This window comes from Embiotoca jacksoni, unplaced genomic scaffold (assembly GCF_022577435.1).
Source record: "Embiotoca jacksoni isolate LCO1_2020_lvr unplaced genomic scaffold, fEmbJac1.0.p SCAF_109, whole genome shotgun sequence".
In the NCBI taxonomy this organism is placed as follows: domain Eukaryota; kingdom Metazoa; phylum Chordata; class Actinopteri; family Embiotocidae; genus Embiotoca; species Embiotoca jacksoni.
The window spans coordinates 198,521-218,514 of NW_027185240.1; the positions used below are offsets into that span (position 1 = coordinate 198,521).

General features: G+C 49.0%; 2 protein-coding genes across 2 annotated transcripts; one reads left to right on the forward strand and one right to left on the reverse strand.

The window, feature by feature from the left end:
- Nucleotides 1–22: 22 nt before the first annotated feature.
- Nucleotides 23–3,903, reverse strand: eif3f (eukaryotic translation initiation factor 3, subunit F). Its single transcript, XM_069177975.1, has 8 exons — nucleotides 3,772–3,903; nucleotides 3,420–3,490; nucleotides 2,659–2,738; nucleotides 2,438–2,575; nucleotides 952–1,043; nucleotides 717–853; nucleotides 522–635; nucleotides 23–169 (listed from the first exon to the last, which is right to left on the reverse strand). The coding sequence occupies exons 1-8, from the start codon at nucleotides 3,881–3,883 to the stop codon at nucleotides 92–94; spliced, it is 822 nt and encodes a 273-aa protein (XP_069034076.1). The 5' UTR covers nucleotides 3,884–3,903; the 3' UTR covers nucleotides 23–91.
- Nucleotides 3,904–4,185: 282 nt separating this feature from the next.
- On the forward strand, nucleotides 4,186–11,688 carry kcnj9 (potassium inwardly rectifying channel subfamily J member 9). The gene is made up of 8 exons (XM_069177963.1): nucleotides 4,186–4,627; nucleotides 5,215–5,669; nucleotides 6,034–6,247; nucleotides 6,748–6,949; nucleotides 7,299–7,491; nucleotides 8,484–8,681; nucleotides 9,400–9,530; nucleotides 9,899–11,688. Exons 2-8 carry the CDS (start codon nucleotides 5,357–5,359, stop codon nucleotides 10,151–10,153), a joined length of 1,506 nt encoding a protein of 501 aa, XP_069034064.1. The 5' UTR covers nucleotides 4,186–4,627; nucleotides 5,215–5,356; the 3' UTR covers nucleotides 10,154–11,688.
- Nucleotides 11,689–19,994: the final 8,306 nt, after the last annotated feature.

Below are 19,994 nucleotides of genomic sequence, written 5' to 3' on the forward strand. Positions count from 1 at the left end.
TCTGCAGGGAAACCAACCATCAGACTGTTTAAACACCTTTATTCATCTCAGCCGGGGAAAAATAGAAAACTTAAATATGAAGACTGAAGCCTCAGAGCAGAACCAGCTTCTCGTTCAGAGCGATCTGAGCCTGGGTCAGGTTGGACAGGTAGGTCACCATCAGCAGGTCCTGCAAGCAACAACAACACTCAGATTACAGCAGTAGGAGGTGGGAGAGGTCCCGAACAACTGTTCCAGCATCACAGACGAGTCGGCAGCATCGTGTTCTTCTCTGGTTGTTAATTGGCAGACAGCTTTCAGGTGCATTACCGCCACCTTCTGACGGGAGCAACACATTACAACCAGGCGCTAGTGAAAACAGGAAATAAGGAAGAACGATAGTCTCATATACTCATAGAACTATTTTTATATCCCTAACCGCTACGTCAGCTGCTCCACCTTCCTCACATGACGGAGGAGAACCGAGAGGGGCGGAGCCTGCAGAGCGCCGAGCTGAAAGGTGAAAGGTGTCCTGAACTCACGTTGATGTTGGAGTTGAGCATGTTCTCGAAGTCCTCGGCGGAGATGGTGGGCACCTTGTTGACCAGGTCCATCAGGAAGCGGCCGACGCTGTTGTCCGCTGTCACCTTACCGGACTGAGACGGACGGACATCGTTACCTTCGGCCTGGTTACAGCTCCGTGTTCCCGGAGACAGACGGCGGAGGACAACACTCACCAGCACGTCCTCGATGTAAGTCAGCACGGTGGCCAGCATGTCCTGGACCCGGGCTGCGGAGCCGGCCACTTGGGACAGGTCGGAGGTCAGCCCCTTGGTGCGGCTGGGGGTCACGCGTGTCCTCTGCAGCAGGTCCACTGAGACACACGGAGGGACACGACACGCACACGATTAGTCCTCTGAGACGAAACGCGTTCCTGTGACTGCGGACGGTTCTCGTCATCGGTGTCCTTACCGCCGATCCGCTCTGTGTCGTAGTACACGTACTTCACACTCAGAGGGGTGAACATCACTCCTACGGTCCGGCCGGGGACGCCCATCTGAGCACTGAGGAGGACACGCAGAAGACAGTCAGGAGACAGACACACAGGAGACCGTCAGGAGACAGACAGCAGACAGGCAGGAGAGAGACAGGAGACAGACAGGAGACAGACAGACAGGAGACCATCAGAAGACAGACAGGAGACTGTCAGACAGGAGACAGACAGGAGACCATCAGAAGACAGACAGGAGACAGACAGACAGGAGACCATCAGAAGACAGACAGGAGACTGTCAGACAGGAGACAGACAGGAGACCATCAGAAGACAGACAGGAGACAGACAGACAGGAGACCATCAGAAGACAGACAGGAGACAGTCAGACAGGAGGACAGTCAGGAGACAGACAGGAGACCATCAGGAGACAGACAGGAGACCGTCAGGAGACAGACAGGAGACCATCAGGAGACAGACAGGAGGACAGACAGGAGACAGACAGGAGACAGGCAGGAGACAGACAGCAGACAGGCAGGAGACAGACAGGAGACAGACAGGAGACAGACAGACAGGAGACCATCAGAAGACAGACAGGAGACTGTCAGACAGGAGACAGACAGGAGACCATCAGAAGACAGACAGGAGACTGTCAGACAGGAGACAGACAGGAGACCATCAGAAGACAGACAGGAGACAGACAGACAGGAGACCATCAGAAGACAGACAGGAGACAGTCAGACAGGAGGACAGACAGGAGACAGACAGGAGACCATCAGGAGACAGACAGGAGACAGACAGGAGACCATCAGGAGAAAGACAGGAGACAGTCAGAAGGCAGACAGGAGACAGTCAGACAGGAGGACAGTCAGGAGACAGACAGGAGACCATCAGGAGACAGACAGGAGGACAGACAGGAGACAGACAGGAGACAGACAGCAGACAGGCAGGAGAGAGACAGGAGACAGACAGGAGACAGACAGACAGGAGACCATCAGAAGACAGACAGGAGACTGTCAGACAGGAGACAGACAGGAGACCATCAGAAGACAGACAGACAGGAGACCATAAGAAGACAGACAGGAGACAGTCAGACAGGAGGACAGACAGGAGACAGACAGGAGACCATCAGGAGACAGACAGGAGACAGACAGGAGACCATCAGGAGAAAGACAGGAGACAGTCAGAAGGCAGACAGGAGACAGTCAGACAGGAGGACAGTCAGGAGACAGACAGGAGACCGTCAGGAGACAGACAGGAGACCGTCAGGAGACAGACAGGAGACCATCAGGAGACAGACAGGAGACAGACAGGAGACCATCAGGAGAAAGACAGGAGACAGTCAGAAGACAGACAGGAGACCATCAGGAGACAGACAGGAGACAGACAGGAGGACAGACAGGAGACTGTCAGGAGACAGACAGGAGACCATCAGGAGACAGACAGGAGACAGACAGGAGCATGGACCTGACGTAGGCGCGGATGCTCATCTTGCCGCTCTGCAGGGCGGTGTCGGCGGTCAGGTGGATGGGGTTGGAGGCCTCCCGGCTGTAGTACTCGTGGATCAGCACCGAGTGTTCTGTGATGTCGAAGCCGGTGGCGTACCTGGAGACGGAGACGGAGGACGCCGATGGGGTCAAAGTTCATCGTTTATTTCTACGTATAATCTGTTCGTCAACGTGACTCACCATCCGATGATGACCTCGGTGGGAGACACCCTCTTATGAAGCTCGTACATGTTCTTGGCAAACTCCATGTCCACGGCGACCTGTCGTCACAGAGGACACGTGAGACACCTGAGAGACACCTGAAGACAACTGAACTGAAGACAACTGAAGACAACGTCTTCTTTCTTAGTTTCTGATTTCACTCAAACATCCAGTAAAAACCTGTGAAGTGAGAATCAGACGAATCTTTTAGCTTGGTTGGTTTCAGTGATGATGATGATGATGATGATGGTGGTGGTGGTGATGATGATGATGGTGGTGGTGATGATGATGGTGATGATGGTGATGATGATGATGGTGGTGATGATGATGGTGATGATGGTGGTGGTGATGATGATGGTGATGATGGTGATGATGATGATGATGATGGTGGTGATGATGGTGATGGTGGAAGCAGGATATTTATTTAGAATCTGTCTTCCAGTCTTTACAGCTGCATGAAGACCCACCTCCACCATGTCCACCACCACCACCTGTCCACCACCTCCACCTGTCCACCACCTCCACCATGTCCACCACCACCACCTGTCCACCACCTCCACCATGTCCACCACCTCCACCATGTCCACCACCTCCACCTGTCCACCACCTCCACCACCTCCACCATGTCCACCACCTCCACCATGTCCACCACCTCCACCATGTCCACCACCTCCACCATGTCCACCACCTCCACCTGTCCACCATGTTTAATAAAGGTCCTTGAGGACAGAGACACTCACCTCGTCCTCGGACTCGTTGTGAGGAACCGAGAAGCAGTTGGTGACCTCGATGGAGTGTTTATCGATGGAACCTGCCGGACATCAGAACATGTTTACCGCTAACAGGAAGCTCCGAGGCTCGTTATATAGTTTATTACATCATAACCGAGATGAATCCAGATGTTCCGGTTTTAACGCCTCGTGGACCTTTTAACGGCCTCACAGCTGTTAGCAGCCAGCTAACAGCAGCTAACGCTAGCCGGATGCTGCCCAGCACGCGTTAGCAGCCGCAGCTAACTAGCCGTCTGTCCCTCCTGTTCCGGGACGTGTCGGTCCTCCGTCCGGTGGACAGACACGTCCACGTGTCTCTCACCTAACAGTGTTCCTATCACTCGACTCGCTCCCTCATTTCTTCGCTCGTAGGAGTCGCAGATAGAAGCGAGAACGACGGGATGGATTTTCACAACCGGCCCGAACACCGACATCTTGGAAAAGGGTCGTCGTGCTCTCCGGAACACGTGACCGCGAGCAGCGCCGCCTGCCGACGGGCGGCTGAACTGCACCTTCTTCACGACGACGCTAATTAACATCTGCAATTATTGACGACACAACGTGCGCGTGGCTGTATAAGCCTCTAATGGCGAAATAGTTAAATTCATACATTTTCCGTGAATGATTTTCATTACGTTTGAAGAAGAAAATGTAGACCGTTTAAAAAGGCCTGTTTTTATGTAAATAATCCTGATATATATATTTATTGATCATCACCCTGGAGCCCGAACAGAGGCCTCTCCCTCTGGTTCTCTTCCTCCTCTCTGGACTGCAGATACTGCGGGTCTGGCAGCCGGGAGGGGGGAGGTGACCGCCTCCTCCTCCTCCTCCTCTCGGAGGCTCCACACCTGACCGACTGCATCACATGCACAGATGATGATGATGATGATGATGGAGCTCTCCGCGCTGCCGGCTCCTCCTGCTGCCTCCATTTAACACATGTTGTTCGGAACCGCCAGCAGTGATCTGTGGACCTGGACGGGTTCTATTCTGTCATTATCATTATTCCGATCTGAGTTCACGCTGAGCATCGAGGTGCTCTTTGTTTTCCGGGACCTGATGCTGCGTCGCTGCTGAACACCGGAGATGGGCGGGATTGGACAGAGGCTGCGGACCCCGGTTCGCTCCGGGACCGGATTGTCGTGTTCCTCCTGATCCAACATCTACAAGTGAAGCAGGTACGTTTCATCCTCAGACAGTCCGTTTCTGATCTGTCCATCAGGCGTACTGCGTCATCTCCACCGTCTCCATCAGCCTCCTCGTGCGTCCGTCTGCCAGCGGTCCAAACACGTCCTCAGAGCTCGAGCAGGACCAGACTCCATTTTACGGTCCACATTCATGTTTCACTCGAGTCTTACACGGACTTATGTAAGAAATCTCAGCAGCAGGAATACAGCATATATTTAAAATAGCAGCAAGTGCACTTACACAACACACACGCACGCGCACACGGGCCACACACACACCACCTCAGGGTGGCTTATGAAACATGGAGATGCTGAAAGTGGCTGCAACAGACCAGAACAGCAGGAGGCCTCTGATTGGCTCCTCAGATCAGTCAACATATAAATCAGGAAGTCGGAGAAACAAACAGACCTCCATGTTTCTGAGGAAACTACAGAAACAAACAGGTCGATTTCTAAAAACCTCAGAAGAAATTAAAGCAACAAAAAGGAGGTGGTGTTAGTATTCAGAGAATCACCATGACAACAGAACAGCTGATCAATGCAGGATTTCATCTGATCTCTGTCCGTCTTTATTCCAGGCTTCAAGCAAACAAATGGTCCAATCAAAGAGCAGTCTGCCGTAGGGACACACACACACACACACACACACACACACACACACACACACACACACACACACACACACACACACACACACACACACACACACACAGGGGGACCATGGCGCTGGAGAACTCGGTCTTCCCGTCCCGTCCGGACTCCCTGTCGCTGCCGGTGGAGGAGAAGGGGGAAGGGGAGGTGGAGGAGGTGGAGGTGGCCACTGAGGCCACCGCCTCCACGGGGGTCTTCAGCCGATCGGAGGAGCTGGGCCACGTCGTCACTACGGAGACGACGCCCTCCCTGCCGACCCCGACCCCGGTGAAGGTCAACAGGTCGTTCCAGGCCAAGCTGGCGGAGCGCGAAGCCAAAGCCAACCAGCCGAGTGGCAAGAAGACGCCGGGTCCGGAGAAGGAGAGAGGGAGGTTCGGCTGGGGTGAGGCACCTCCTTCAGAACACGTTGCTCCTGGTTAACATGTCTCATCCTGCTCCTTTCCTCCCCTCCTACTCCTCCTCCTCTCCTCTCCTCTCCTCTCCTCTCCTCTCCTCTCCTCCCCTCCTCTCCTCTCCTCTCCTCTCCTCCCCTCTCCTCCCCTCTCCTCTCCTCCCCTCTCCTCCTCCTCCTACTCCTCCTCCTCTGCTGCAGTCACAGCCATCATTCAAACATACTCAGAAATGTGGATGTAATGTTTTCTGTTGGAGGTAAGACAGAAAGACTTCTTCCTCTTTTTCCTCTTTTCCTCTTCCTCTTTTTCCTCTTTTCCTCTTCCTCTTCCTCTTCCTCTTCCTCTTCGTCTCAGCCCGGAACCGTCGTAAGCGCCAGCGCTACGTGGAGAAGAACGGCCGCTGCAACGTGCAGCACGGTAACATGCGGGAGACGTACCGCTACCTGACCGACATCTTCACCACGCTGGTGGACCTCAACTGGCGCTGCTCGCTGTTCGTCTTCGTCATGGCCTACGCCGTCACGTGGCTCTTCTTCGGCGCCATCTGGTACCTCATCGCTTACTGCCGGTAAGAGTCTCCGGTCCCGAGACCACCGAGGAGTCGGTGGATCCTCGTCATCACTGAACAGAGAGAGCACATTTAAAAAGAGTCCTTCGACCCAAACGAGCCTGCAGGTCGTTGGTCCGACCCGCCGGAAGGTTCCAGACAGGTAACCGGGTCCGGTTCAACATGCGGCCCGGTTCAACATGCGGCCCGGGTAACCGGGTCCGGTTCAACATGCGGCCCGGTTCAACATGCGGACCGGGTAACCGGGTCACATTAAAACCACCTGTTTTAGGGAAAGATCATAGTTTGGGTTAAAGTTCGTGTTTCCGAGGAGGAAAGTCGAGTTTATAAAATCACCTCATTTAGTCGTCAGGTGTGTTTGAAACATGGAGAGAAGCTGAGAGGATGAAGATCAGTTTAATCGTCGTGGTTACGTCTGAATGCTGTTAAATGAAGAGACGTCACCCACCCCCCCCCCCCCCCCCCCCTCCACCACCTCTGTTCCTCCTCTTCCTTCCTAGCGGTGATCTGGACCATCTGGAGGACGAGACGTGGACGCCGTGCGTCAACAACGTGAACAGCTTCATCTCGGCCTTCCTGTTCTCCATCGAGACGGAGACCACCATCGGCTACGGCCACCGCGTCATCACCGACCAGTGTCCGGTGGGCACCATGCTGCTGCTGCTGCAGGCCATCCTGGGCTCCATGGTCAACGCCTTCATGGTGAGAGCAACTGTTCATAGGAGTCTGGATTCTTCTACACCATCTTAGCTGTGGCTGCAGATCTGAGTCTCACACTTGGAAATGAACATTTTTAAACCTGTTCAGCACATCAGGAAACCAGATCTTTGTTTAAAGTCACCAAACAAGTCTGTCGGCAAAACTTTATTATTATTATTAGTCGCCTCCTGCAGTAACACCGACCAGGAGGAGATGATGAACCATGTTAATATGTCATTGTGATGTGTTTCCTCCTCTCCTCTCCTCTCCTCTCCTCTCCTCTCCTCTCCTCTCCTCTCCTCTCCTCCCCTCCTCCTCCTCTCCTCTCCTCCTCCTCCTCCTCCTCCTCCAGGTCGGCTGCATGTTCGTGAAGATCTCTCAGCCCAACAAGCGAGCTGAGACGTTGGTGTTCTCCAAACACGCCGTCATCTCTCGGAGAGACGACACGTTGTGTTTGATGTTCCGAGTCGGCGACCTGCGCAGCTCGCACATCGTTGGGGCGAACATGAGGGCCAAACTCATCAAGTCCAAGCAGACGCAGGAGGGTAAAGATAACAAAGATACCCACCTGCTAACAAAGAGAACCACCTGCTAACAAAGAGAACCACCTGCTAACAAAGAGAACCACCTGCTAACAAAGATAACAATCTGCTAACAAAGATAACAACCTGCTAACAAAGATAACCACCTGCTAACAAAGATAACCACCTGCTAACAAAGATAACAACCTGCTAACAAAGATAACAATCTGCTAACAAAGATAACAATCTGCTAACAAAGATAACAACCTGCTAACAAAGATAACAACCTGCTAACAAAGATAACCACCTGCTAACAAAGATAACAACCTGCTAACAAAGATAACAATCTGCTAACAAAGATAACAACCTGCTAACAAAGATAACAACCTGCTAACAAAGATAACAATCTGCTAACAAAGATAACAACCTGCTAACAAAGATAACAATCTGCTAACAAAGATAACAACCTGCTAACAAAGATAACAACCTGCTAACAAAGATAACCACCTGCTAACAAAGATAACAACCTGCTAACAAAGATAACCACCTGCTAACAAAGATAACCACCTGCTAACAAAGAGAACCACCTGCTAACAAAGATAACAACCTGCTAACAAAGATAACAACCTGCTAACAAAGATAACAATCTGCTAACAAAGATAACAACCTGCTAACAAAGATAACAATCTGCTAACAAAGATAACAACCTGCTAACAAAGATAACAACCTGCTAACAAAGATAACAACCTGCTAACAAAGATAACAATCTGCTAACAAAGATAACAATCTGCTAACAAAGATAACAACCTGCTACAGTCTGATTCTGGTGGACGAGTCTCTGAACTTTTTGATCGACTGCTCCTCCTCCTGAATGATTGACAGCTGTCTCCTGAAACTAAATGCAGCAGCGGATCCTTTCTGAGACACTAGAATCTGTAATGTTATATCTTCGAGCAGATGTTTTATTTACCTGCTGTTGGATGCGAGCTGCTCACCTGTTCTACCGCCCCCTGCAGGTGAGTTCATCCCTCTGGACCAGACGGACATCAGCGTGGGCTTCGAGACGGGCGACGACCGTCTCTTCCTCGTCTCACCGCTGGTGATCTCCCACGAGGTCGACGCCCACTCGCCGTTCTGGGACATGTCCCAGGCGCAGCTGGAGAAGGAGGACTTTGAGATCGTGGTGATCCTGGAGGGGATGGTGGAGGCCACCGGTGAGACACTCATTATTTACAAAGTGAGGTCATAAATTCACAGATAAAATGTGACTTAAAAACAACATTTCATGTGCAAACACCAGGAAACATGCAGGTCTGCTGCGTTACTCTGGAGATAGAGCAAAATAAATGTTTATTGAGCTGAAGAGAATTCAGTTTGAAAATGTATAAATGTGTAGACTCGGCAAATATCACCGTTAACAACATCTAAAGGTTTTATGGGATTTCTCGTAGAAGTTTCCGAGGTAAAATTGTAAACGATGTAATAAAATCGAAGAAGTTAACGGCAGCAGACTGCAGGAGGAACGAGGAGGGATCTGAAGCTGCAGCGTGTTTCTGACTAGATCTGGACGTAACGTGAGCTTTCATCTCAGCTCTCCATAAATCATCTCTTAATCTTATTCCTGAATCTATCGGCTCTCTGCAGCTTTTTAAACAAACCTTTCAGAGGTTTGGATTTACAGAACGTCCTCGCTATGTTGACGCTGCTGGACTCCAACCAGCAACCAGCTCGCGGTCCTCCAGGAAGGATGAGCTGGGTTCTCCTCGTCTGTCAGATCCTTTCAGGGAGGACGATTTTAAACTTTTTGCTTTGGCCTCCAAACATGGAGAGTTGAATACGTCAGGTGTGGAGCTGTGACTCCTCCCACTCCTGGTGGCTCCAGCTGGTTGGTCGAGGTGTGTTCTGGGTTCTGACGGAGGTGGTGTGTTCCAGGGATGACGTGCCAGGCGAGGAGCTCCTACCTGGCCGAGGAGGTTCTGTGGGGCCACAGGTTCAGTCCCATGATGTCGCTGGCCGAGGGCTTCTTCGACGTGGACTACGGAGCCTTTCACCACACCTTCGAGGTAACGTCGGGGGAGGGGACAGAAAGACGAGCGCTGCAGAAGTTTGTGTTTAAAATGTGCATTAAAAAGCGTAGACATGAGTTCAAAGGTCGCAGGTTTGATAAGTCTGAGAATCGTTCATCTGAAGAGTGAACATGGAGAACATCTCCCTCTGTTGCTCCTGTCTGCACCTCCATGTGGGACCAACGCTGAGCTCTCTCTCTCTCCTGGGGTTGTTGAAAGGCATGCTGGGAAATGTAGGAATTCCAACTGCAGGATTTATTCCATGTTTATTTTTGCGGGGACGAGATTGAGAGCAGATTCTACGGCCGGCGTTCGATGCTCCACATACATGACCTGATGTCCCCCCCCTCCCCCCTCCCACCCAGGTGGACACGCCCTCCGTCTCAGCACGGGAGCTGTCATTGGCTGCAGCCAGGCTGGACGCCCACCTCTACTGGTCCATCTCCAGCCGCCTGGACGAGGAGCCCACGCTGGCCAACCAGGCGGCCGAGCCGCCCGACGGCGGCAGAGGGGAGGAGCCTACCTTCATCGTCGGGGAGATGACTGACATCCAGGAGCAATCCGGACCGGGCGAGCTGAACGGCAGCGTCGCCACGGACCAGTCCGAGTCAGAGGCCTAGAGAATGTTTACCGAGGCCCCGTTCACACCCGGCGGTACCGAGGTGATCCGATCACAGGTGGGAGGAGTCACGGAGAGCCGATCTGCTCACACCATGTTCATTCAGCCGCGAACGCGTCCTGGACCGGCAGAACTATAAAAAACACCTGACGCCGGTTTCACCAGAACCTCCTCTTGGTTCCAATTTTTTTATTTCTGACAAACATCACCGACGTGATCGGGTCGAGTCTGAGTTTTCAGATCGGATCGCCCAGGGGAACGTTACTTCCAGGTGTGAACAGATCGGATCACCCGGGGGGAACGTTACTTCCAGGTGTGAACAGATCGGATCACCCGGGGGGAACGTTACTGCCAGGTGTGAACAGATCGGATCACCCCGGGGAACGTTACTTCCAGGTGTGAACAGATCGGATCACCCGGGGGGAACATTACTTCCAGGTGTGAACAGATCGGATCACCCGGGGGAACGTTACTTCCAGGTGTGAACAGATCGGATCACCCCGGGGAACGTTACTTCCAGGTGTGAACAGATCGGATCACCCGGGGGGAATGCTACTTTCAGGTGTGAACAGATCGGATCACCCGGGGGAACGTTACTTCCAGGTGTGAACAGATCGGATCACCCGGGGGGAACGTTACTTCCAGGTGTGAACAGATCGGATCACCCGGGGGAACGTTACTTCCAGGTGTGAACAGATCGGATCACCCGGGGGAACGTTACTTCCAGGTGTGATCGGGCCGAAGCCCTTCAGTATATCTCCTCCACATCACAGTTACTGTTGCAGACGGTTCCTCTCCACACAAGCCAGTCCAGTAGGCTCAGTTCTGCAGTAAACAGAATGCCATATCTTCTGTTACCGCGACAGAGTTTATTTCTTGATATTCCGTCTTTTATTTGTTCGTCCGTCTTCGTTCAGGTGTGCTGTGTGTGCGTGCTATATCGATTTGTAGTGTTAGCTCCGATCACCCTTGCCTATATCTACATTTAAATGACAATACTATGCTTTGGGCCGGTCGGCGCCGCGCTGAGGACCGAGGCACAACGACACGGCGGTTTACCTGCTGTTAGTGTATAGATGCTTTATTTTCACCTGAAGAGGAAGAGGAGCAGCCGTCGCCTCATAGTTATTTAGATGTAAAGATTAACTGTCCGTCAGTCACGGAGGGAGAACAGCAGCTGCTCTGCAACAAACGTCATCCGGAGACGAACCGTGATGGAGAATAACGTCCAGAACCGTTAACGTAGAGACAGTTCGTGGCTTCGTCTCATGCAGTGTGTCAGTTGTCTGTCTTCTGTCTCCTGGTCAAGTAGAAATTTAAAGCACAACAGTGTCCTGCTGCATTTAGCCCAAACTCCTGCTTCTGCTGCTGTGGGGACATGTGGAGACGTGTCGATACATGTGGAGACGTGTGGAGACATGTGGAGACGTGTCGATACATGTGGAGACGTAATGATACATGTGGCCATTTATACTGGAAGTTTTTCATATTTAATAGAACACATGGATTAGAATTAATAAACTACAGTATATTCCAGCACCCGTCTGAGGCTGTGTTGTTCTGAGGAGAAACGGTTACACAACAGTTACACACCCCAGAGTTACACACCCCAGAGTTACACACCCCAGAGTTACACACACCAGAGTTACACCCCAGAGTTACACACACCAGAGTTACACACACCAGAGTTACACACCCCAGAGTTACACACACCAGAGTTACACACCCCAGAGTTACACACCAGAGTTACACACCCCAGAGTTACACACCCCAGAGTTACACACCCCAGAGTTACACACCCCAGAGTTACACACCCCAGAGTTACACACCCCAGAGTTACACACCCCAGAGTTACACACACCAGAGTTACACCCCAGAGTTACACACCCCAGAGTTACACACCAGAGTTACACACACCAGAGTTACACACCAGAGTTACACACACCAGAGTTACACACCCCAGAGTTACACACACCAGAGTTACACACCCCAGAGTTACACACCCCAGAGTTACACACCCCAGAGTTACACACACCAGAGTTACACACACCAGAGTTACACACACCAGAGTTACACACCAGAGTTACACACCCCAGAGTTACACACCAGAGTTACACACACCAGAGTTACACACACCAGAGTTACACCCCAGAGTTACACCCCAGAGTTACACACCCCAGAGTTACACACCCCAGAGTTACACACCCCAGAGTTACACACACCAGAGTTACACCCCAGAGTTACACACCCCAGAGTTACACACCCCAGAGTTACACACCCCAGAGTTACACACACCAGAGTTACACCCCAGAGTTACACACACCAGAGTTACACACACCAGAGTTACACCCCAGAGTTACACACACCAGAGTTACACACCAGAGTTACACACCCCAGAGTTACACACACCAGAGTTACACCCCAGAGTTACACACCCCAGAGTTACACACCCCAGAGTTACACACCCCAGAGTTACACACACCAGAGTTACACACCCCAGAGTTACACACCCCAGAGTTACACACACCAGAGTTACACACACCAGAGTTACACCCCAGAGTTACACACACCAGAGTTACACCCCAGAGTTACACACCCCAGAGTTACACACCCCAGAGTTACACACCCCAGAGTTACACACACCAGAGTTACACCCCAGAGTTACACACACCAGAGTTACACCCCAGAGTTACACCCCAGAGTTACACACCCCAGAGTTACACACCCCAGAGTTACACACCCCAGAGTTACACACACCAGAGTTACACCCCAGAGTTACACACCCCAGAGTTACACACCCCAGAGTTACACACACCAGAGTTACACACACCAGAGTTACACCCCAGAGTTACACACACCAGAGTTACACACACCAGTTACAACTCAATTTCTAAAAAAGTTTACACGCTAAATAAAATATAAATTAAACCAGAATGCGATGATTTGCAAATCACATAAATCCATATTTAATTAAAAATAGACAAGAGACAACATATTAAATGTTGAAATGGAGAAATTGTATTATCTTATTAAAAATATCTGCTCATTTTGAATTTGATGTCAGCAACATGTCTCCAAAAAGTCAGGATCAACAAACGACAAAAAAAAACACCTGGTGTAACATCTCAACTAATGAGGTTACCATGGCAACAGCTCAGTCACATGATTAGGTATAAAAGATGATTTCAGAGAGGCAGAGTCTCTCAGCAGTGAAGATGGGGAGAGGTTCACCACTCTGAAAGACTGTGTTGGAAAATAGTTCAACAATCTAAGAATAATGTTCCTCAACGTAAAACTACAAAGAATTAGTGGATTTCATCGTCTACGGTTCATAATATCATTAAAAGATTCAGAGAATCTGGAGAAATCTCTGAACACAAGGGACAAGGCTGGAAACCAATATTGGATGGTGGTGATCTTCGGGCCCTCAGGCAGCACTGCATTAAAAACACACTATTCTGGAGTGGAAATCACTGCATGGGCTCAGGAACACTTGTGAAAACCATCGTCTGTGAACACAGTTCATCGCTGCGTCCACAAATGCAGGTTAAAACTCTTTAGACAATTCACTCGGTATGAAGTGATGTAATTTCTTCCACCACATCTTTAAAATACGTTTACAGTCAATCGTTGATTAATAAGTTCTAATTTATGTGCCGGTCCATCTGAAACTTTTCGTCTGTCTGCGGTGAAGCCTCACGGTTGGAGGCGTCTCCTCAGACGTTCAGCGCTGCCGGTAGAAGTCAGCATATTGAGTTACTAGGCAGAATCTCAGCTTCTTGAAAAAAGGAAAAGAAACATCTTTCTGGGTTTTGGCTGCTAGGTGGCGGTAAAGATCCCACACAGCCTCCTGTAGCCAGTCACACAGCCCTATTGGCGTGTAATGAGATGGGGTCCCGTCTCAGCTGTCTCCTAGGCAACCGGGGCTGGGGACAGGGAGAGGGCAGAGTGTGTGTGTGTGTGTGTGTGTTAATGTGTGTTTGAACCGGGCCTTCACAGCTGATAGGGGGATTTTATGAGGGCTGCTGTGACGTTAGTTTGATGTTTGTTAAGAGCAGACGGAGATGACGCTCGGCAGCGACCTGCAGCTGGAGGACAGCAAACGACCTTGACATTGAAAACTAGTCCTGAAGGTCATCCACTGGTTTCCACTTTAAAAAATAAAACTAAGTTGAAAATCACACAGAATACAAGTTTATTGTCTGAGAGAGGACAGTCTGGAGCATCGGTGTGTTTCAGGAGTTTAAAACTCCAAACTATAAACGTGACGCTCATCGCCGGGATCAGACGGCTCTGTTTTTAGACTAAAAGGCGAAGTGCAGGTTTAATAGTTTCCAGTGATTTTCTGTTCGCCCCACCGTTGAAACCCACGTGCCAGTTTTGGAGCTCTAATTCTGATTTTAATGAGAGGCTGTTTTGCATGATCCCCGCTGAGCCCAAATCAATGTTCCTCCTGATGGAAGGAAGCGATGACGGTCGGCTGCCAGTCGAGCAGACAAAAAGAGGAGGAGACAGAAGTTTAGAAAACAACGAAACATTATTTACATTACATTTAATTTATCTGACGCTTTTATCCAAAGTGACTTACAATAAGGTCATTTCAACCATGAGGGTATCTACGATACAATGAACAACGGTTTCTACATCAGACAGAAGTTGAAGGAAAAGGAAACGTGTGAAGGTGTTTTCTGAACGTGATCTTCCAGTGAAACTACGTCTGAAGGTTCCACACATTAACGTGTAGAAGCTGAAGCTCTCATCGGATCCGTAGTGATGATCATTACAGGTCGGCGCTAGTTTGAAGCCGCTTTCATCAATATTTTCATCTCAACACCAGATCAGAGGACGCTGGTCAACGTGGACGGTGTCTCAGGTGATCATCAGTACACAACAAAGTTAACAACTACCGGCTCTCTGGATCAACATCACCGAGTTCCTCACGTTAACGTGACCGCTGGTACCTGAACATCTGTGATGTCATCACGGTCCTGAAACTGGAGCAGAGAAACATCAGACTTTATATCAAACTCTGTAAACGGTCAACAGAGACGCTCGAAATGTTCAGAAAGTCTCCGGCGATGAAGCGACGAGCCGGAGAGGTGTTCTGATGACATCACGTTTCAAGAGGGGGCGGAGCTTCACCGTCTAAGACCAAAGAAGGTGCATCAGGTCAGGAGACACCAGCTGGGTTTTCAGAGTCAGGCTGTCAACACCGAGTTCTGCTGGACCTTCTGAGGGGAACATTCACTGGGAACCACCTGAACTATGTTGCCATGGCAACAGGCTTCTCCAACACTACACTCACAGCGCCCTGAAAACAACTACAACAACACAATCGTCACCTGGCGGATTTGTCTCCTTGCGACTTCTTTCCTTTTCCTCACATGCCGTTCCTGCTGAAGGGTTGCTGGTTCGACTCCATCTGAACTTACTGTTCCAGACTGATGACTTTTCCTGCTGCTTTAAATCGTTTATATCCACGATTGTTTCCTTCCTGCTCTGAAGCCACCGACCTTCAGAACACTTTGATGGGGAACACGTGCAGCAACACCTCGTCAAGGTGGAACGACTTCAATCCAAAGTGAGACTCACATCCTGCCAACAGCTGATCTCAGTGGAAGATCCACGAGGTGCCAGAACCTCAGACATCAGCGTTTACACTCAGTTCACCTCCACGTACAGGAGGAGGCCTTTACAGTCAGTCAGACACCTGGAGACCAGAACCAAGACAGAACCGGGCTGCTAGAGGAGGAGTGGACCAGCAGACCGGCAGGCAGCGGTTCTGTCCTGGTTCTGGTCTTCAGGTAGCTCTGAGACGGAGGATGGAGTTTTCATTTTGTCACATGACCCAATTCTCCATCAGCTACAAATGAAGAGAATTCAGACAAGTCTGGGTCCAGAGGAGGTCCAGAGGAGGTCTAGAGGAGGTCCAGAGGAGGTCCAGATGAGGTCTAGTCCTGGAAGAGGAACAGAGGAGTCCCAGAGGAGGTCCAGAGGAGGTCTAATCCTGGAAGAGGTCCAGTGGAGGTCCAGAGGAGGTATAGTCCTGGAAGAGGTCCAGAGGTCCAAAGCTGGTCTAGAGGAGGTCCAGAGGAGGTTCAGACGTCCAGAAGAGGTTCAGAGGTCCAGAGGAGGTCCAGAGGAGGTCCAGAAGTCCGGAGGAGGTCCAGAGGAGGTCTAGAGGAGGTTCAGACATCCAGAGGAGGTCTAGAGGTCAAGAGGAGATCCAGAGGTCCACAGGAGGTCCAGAGGAGGTCTAGAGGAGGTTCAGAGGTCCAGAGGTGGTCCAGAGGAGGTTTACTGGTCCAGAAGATGTCCAGAGGAAGTCTAGAGGAGGTCTGGAGGAGGTCCAGAGGTCCAGAATAAGTCCAGAGGAGGTATAGAGGAGGTTCAAAGGAGGTTCAGAGGTCCAGAAGAGGTCCAGAGGTGGTCCAGAGGAGGTTCAGAAGAGATCCAGAGGAGGTCCAAAGGGGGTCCAGAGGTGTAGAGGAGGTTCAGAGGTTTAGAGGAGGTCCAGAGGTCCAGAAGAGGTCCAGAGGAGGACCAGAGGTCTAAAGGAGGTTCACAGGTCCAAAAGAGGTCCGGAGGTCCAGAAGAGGTTCAGAGGAGGTCCAGAGGTCCAGAAGAGGTCCAGAGGAGGTCCAAAGGGGGTCCAGAGGTGTGGGGAAGGTTCAGAGGTTTAGAGGAGGTCCAGAAGTCCAGAAGAGGTCCAGAGTAGGTTCAGAGGTTTAGAGGAGGTTATGAGGTCCAAAAGAGGTTCAGAGGTCTAAAGGAGGTTCAGAGGTCCAAAAGAGGTCCGGAGGTCCAGAGGAGGTCCAGAGGAGGCCCAGAAGATGTTCAGAAAAGGTTCAGAGGTCCAGAGGAGGTCCAGAGGTTCAGAGGAGGTCTACATCTCCAAAGTTACCAGCCTGCATACAATACACAGATGTTCTGTTTGCCGGCCGGTTTATTAGCTGATCAGGTGTATCGATCTCACTTCACTATGTTTGAGATGAAAACAGTTTTTTACAGAGAAAGATTTTTGGTTTAATTTAGAAATTGTTCCATTTGTGTGTTTCTTCGGTTGATATTTATTTATTAATACATACAGAGAAGTTCTGATGTTCCAGTGAACACCTGGAGAGGTAACAGGCAGCAGCATGAGCTGAAGGGGCTCAATCAACCGGATCAACTGAAATATTCATGTCCTGCTTCTGACATCACATGGGATTAAACACGAGGAGGCGGAGCTTCCGGGAGGAATGGGACGGTTCACTGGGAGGAAGTGTTGATCGCTGTGAAATCATCTCAACAGATGTCAGAAATACGTCAGCAAGAAGTTGACGAGTTCATCCAACAAGCAGGAAGTCTCTTTCTAACTATTATCTATAATTCAAAGATATCAAACAAAGTTATTATTTATATTATTTTGTTTGAATGACAGCAGGACACTGAGATAAAAATATGTCTGCTGCAGTTCATGCTGGATGCAGGTTGAGCATATGGATTCAGTTTCTTCACTGAAGAACAACAGCTGCATCCTCTCGCTGTATTTTCCAGCTTCATATTTATGACAGTAGGTCATGCAGAGGTCAACACTAATCATGTGAAGGTCATTGAAAGGAATAGAGGTCAAACTGAACTTTTAAAGGACATTGACGCACAGTGACGAGTCATCAAGATCACAGAGGGTCCGACGCTCACTGCCATCCTGCACGTCTCCAACATATCAGGGAGATACTGGAGGTTCTTACTGCCATCAGCTGATAGAGCAGCAGACATGCGACAGATGTGTTTAAAGGTCCTCACCTTTTAACAGTGTTTGAAAGGTGTTTTAAAGATACCTCGTGTTTTAAAGGTGTTTTAAGGGTGTTTTAAAGGTCCTCGTGTTTTAAAGGTGTTTTAAAGGTGTTTTAAGGGTGTTTTAAAGGTCCTCGTGTTTTAAAGGTGTTTTAAAGGTGTTTTAAAGGCCCTCGTGTTTTAAAGGTGTTTTAAGGGTGTTTTAAAGGTCCTTGTGTTTCAAGGGTGTTTTAAAGGTGCGTTCCTTGTGTTTTAAAGGTGTTCTAAGGGTGTTTTAAAGGTCCTCGTGTTTTAAAGGTGTTTTAAGGGTGTTTTAAAGGTCCTTGTGTTTCAAGGGTGTTTTAAAGGTGCGTTCCTCGTGTTTTAAAGGTGTTCTAAGGGTGTTTTAAAGGTCCTCGTGTTTTAAAGGTGTTTTAAGGGTGTTTTAAAGGTCCTCGTGTTTTAAAGGTGTTTTAAAGGTCCTCGTGTTTTAAGGGTGTTTTAAAGGTCCTTGTGTTTTAACGGTGTTTTAAAGGTGTGTTCCTCGTGGTTTAAAGGTGTTTTAAAGGTCCTCGTGTTTTAAAGGTGTTTTAAAGGTGTTTTAAGGGTGTTTTAAAGGTCCTTGTGTTTTAAGGGTGTTTTAAAGGTGCGTTCCTCGTGTTTTAAAGGTGTTCTAAAGGTGTTTTAAAGGTCCTCGTGTTTTAAAGGTGTTTTAAAGGTCCTCGTGTTTTAAGGGTGTTTTAAAGGTCCTTGTGTTTTAACGGTGTTTTAAAGGTGCGTTCCTCGTGGTTTAAAGGTGTTTTAAAGGTCCTCGTGTTTTAAAGGTGTTTTAAAGGTCCTCGTGTCTTAAGGGTGTTTTAAAGGTCCTTGTGTTTTAACGGTGTTTTAAATGTGCGTTCCTCGTGGTTTAAAGGTGTTTTAAAGGTCCTCGTGTTTTAAAGGTGTTTTAAAGGTGTTTTAAGGGTGTTTTAAAGGTCCTCGTGTTTTAAAGGTGTTTTACAGGTGTTTTAAAGGTCCTCGTGTTTTAAAGGTGTTTTAAAGGTCCTCGTGTTTTAAAGGTGTTTTAAGGGTGTTTTAAAGGTCCTCGTGTTTTAAGGGTGTTTTAAAGGTCCTCGTGTTTTAAAGGTGTTTTAAAGGTGTTTTAAAGGTCCTCGTGTTTTAAAAGTGTTTTAAGGGTGTTTTAAAGGTCCTTGTGTTTCAAGGGTGTTTTAAAGGTGCGTTCCTTGTGTTTTAAAGGTGTTCTAAGGGTGTTTTAAAGGTCCTCGTGTTTTAAAGGTGTTTTAAGGGTGTTTTAAAGGTCCTCGTGTTTTAAAGGTGTTTTAAAGGTGTTTTAAAGGTCCTCGTGTTTTAAGGGTGTTTTAAAGGTCCTTGTGTTTTAACGATGTTTTAAAGGTGCGTTCCTCGTGTTTTAACGGTGTTTTAAAGGTGCGTTCCTCGTAATTTAAAGGTGTTTTAAAGGTCCTCGTGTTTTAACGGTGTTTTAAAGGTGCGTTCCTCGTGGTTTAAAGGTGTTTTAAAGGTCCTCGTGTCTTAAAGGTGTTTTAAAGGTGTTTTAAGGGTGTTTTAAAGGTCCTCGTGTCTTAAGGGTGTTTTAAAGGTCCTTGTGTTTTAACGGTGTTTTAAATGTGCGTTCCTCGTGGTTTAAAGGTGTTTTAAAGGTGTTTTAAAGGTCCTCAAGGGTCCTCGTGTTTTAACGGTGTTTTAAAGGTCCTTGTGTTTTAACGGTGTTTTCAAGGTGTGTTCCTCGTGGTTTAAAGGTGTTTTAAAGGTCCTCGTGTTTTAAAGGTGTTTTAAGGGTGTTTTATGGGTCCTCGTGTTTTAAAGGTGTTTTAAAGGTCCTTGTGTTTTAAGGGTGTTTTAAAGGTCCTTGTGTTTTAACGGTGTTTTAAAGGTGTGTTCCTCGTGGTTTAAAGGTGTTTTAAAGGTCCTCGTGTTTTAAAGGTGTTTTAAGGGTGTTTTAAAGGTCCTCGTGTTTTAAAGGTGTTTTAAAGGTCCTCGTGTTTTAAAGGTGTTTTAAGGGTGTTTTAAAAGCCCTCGTGTTTTAAGGGTGTTTTAAAGGTCCTTGTGTTTTAACGGTGTTTTAA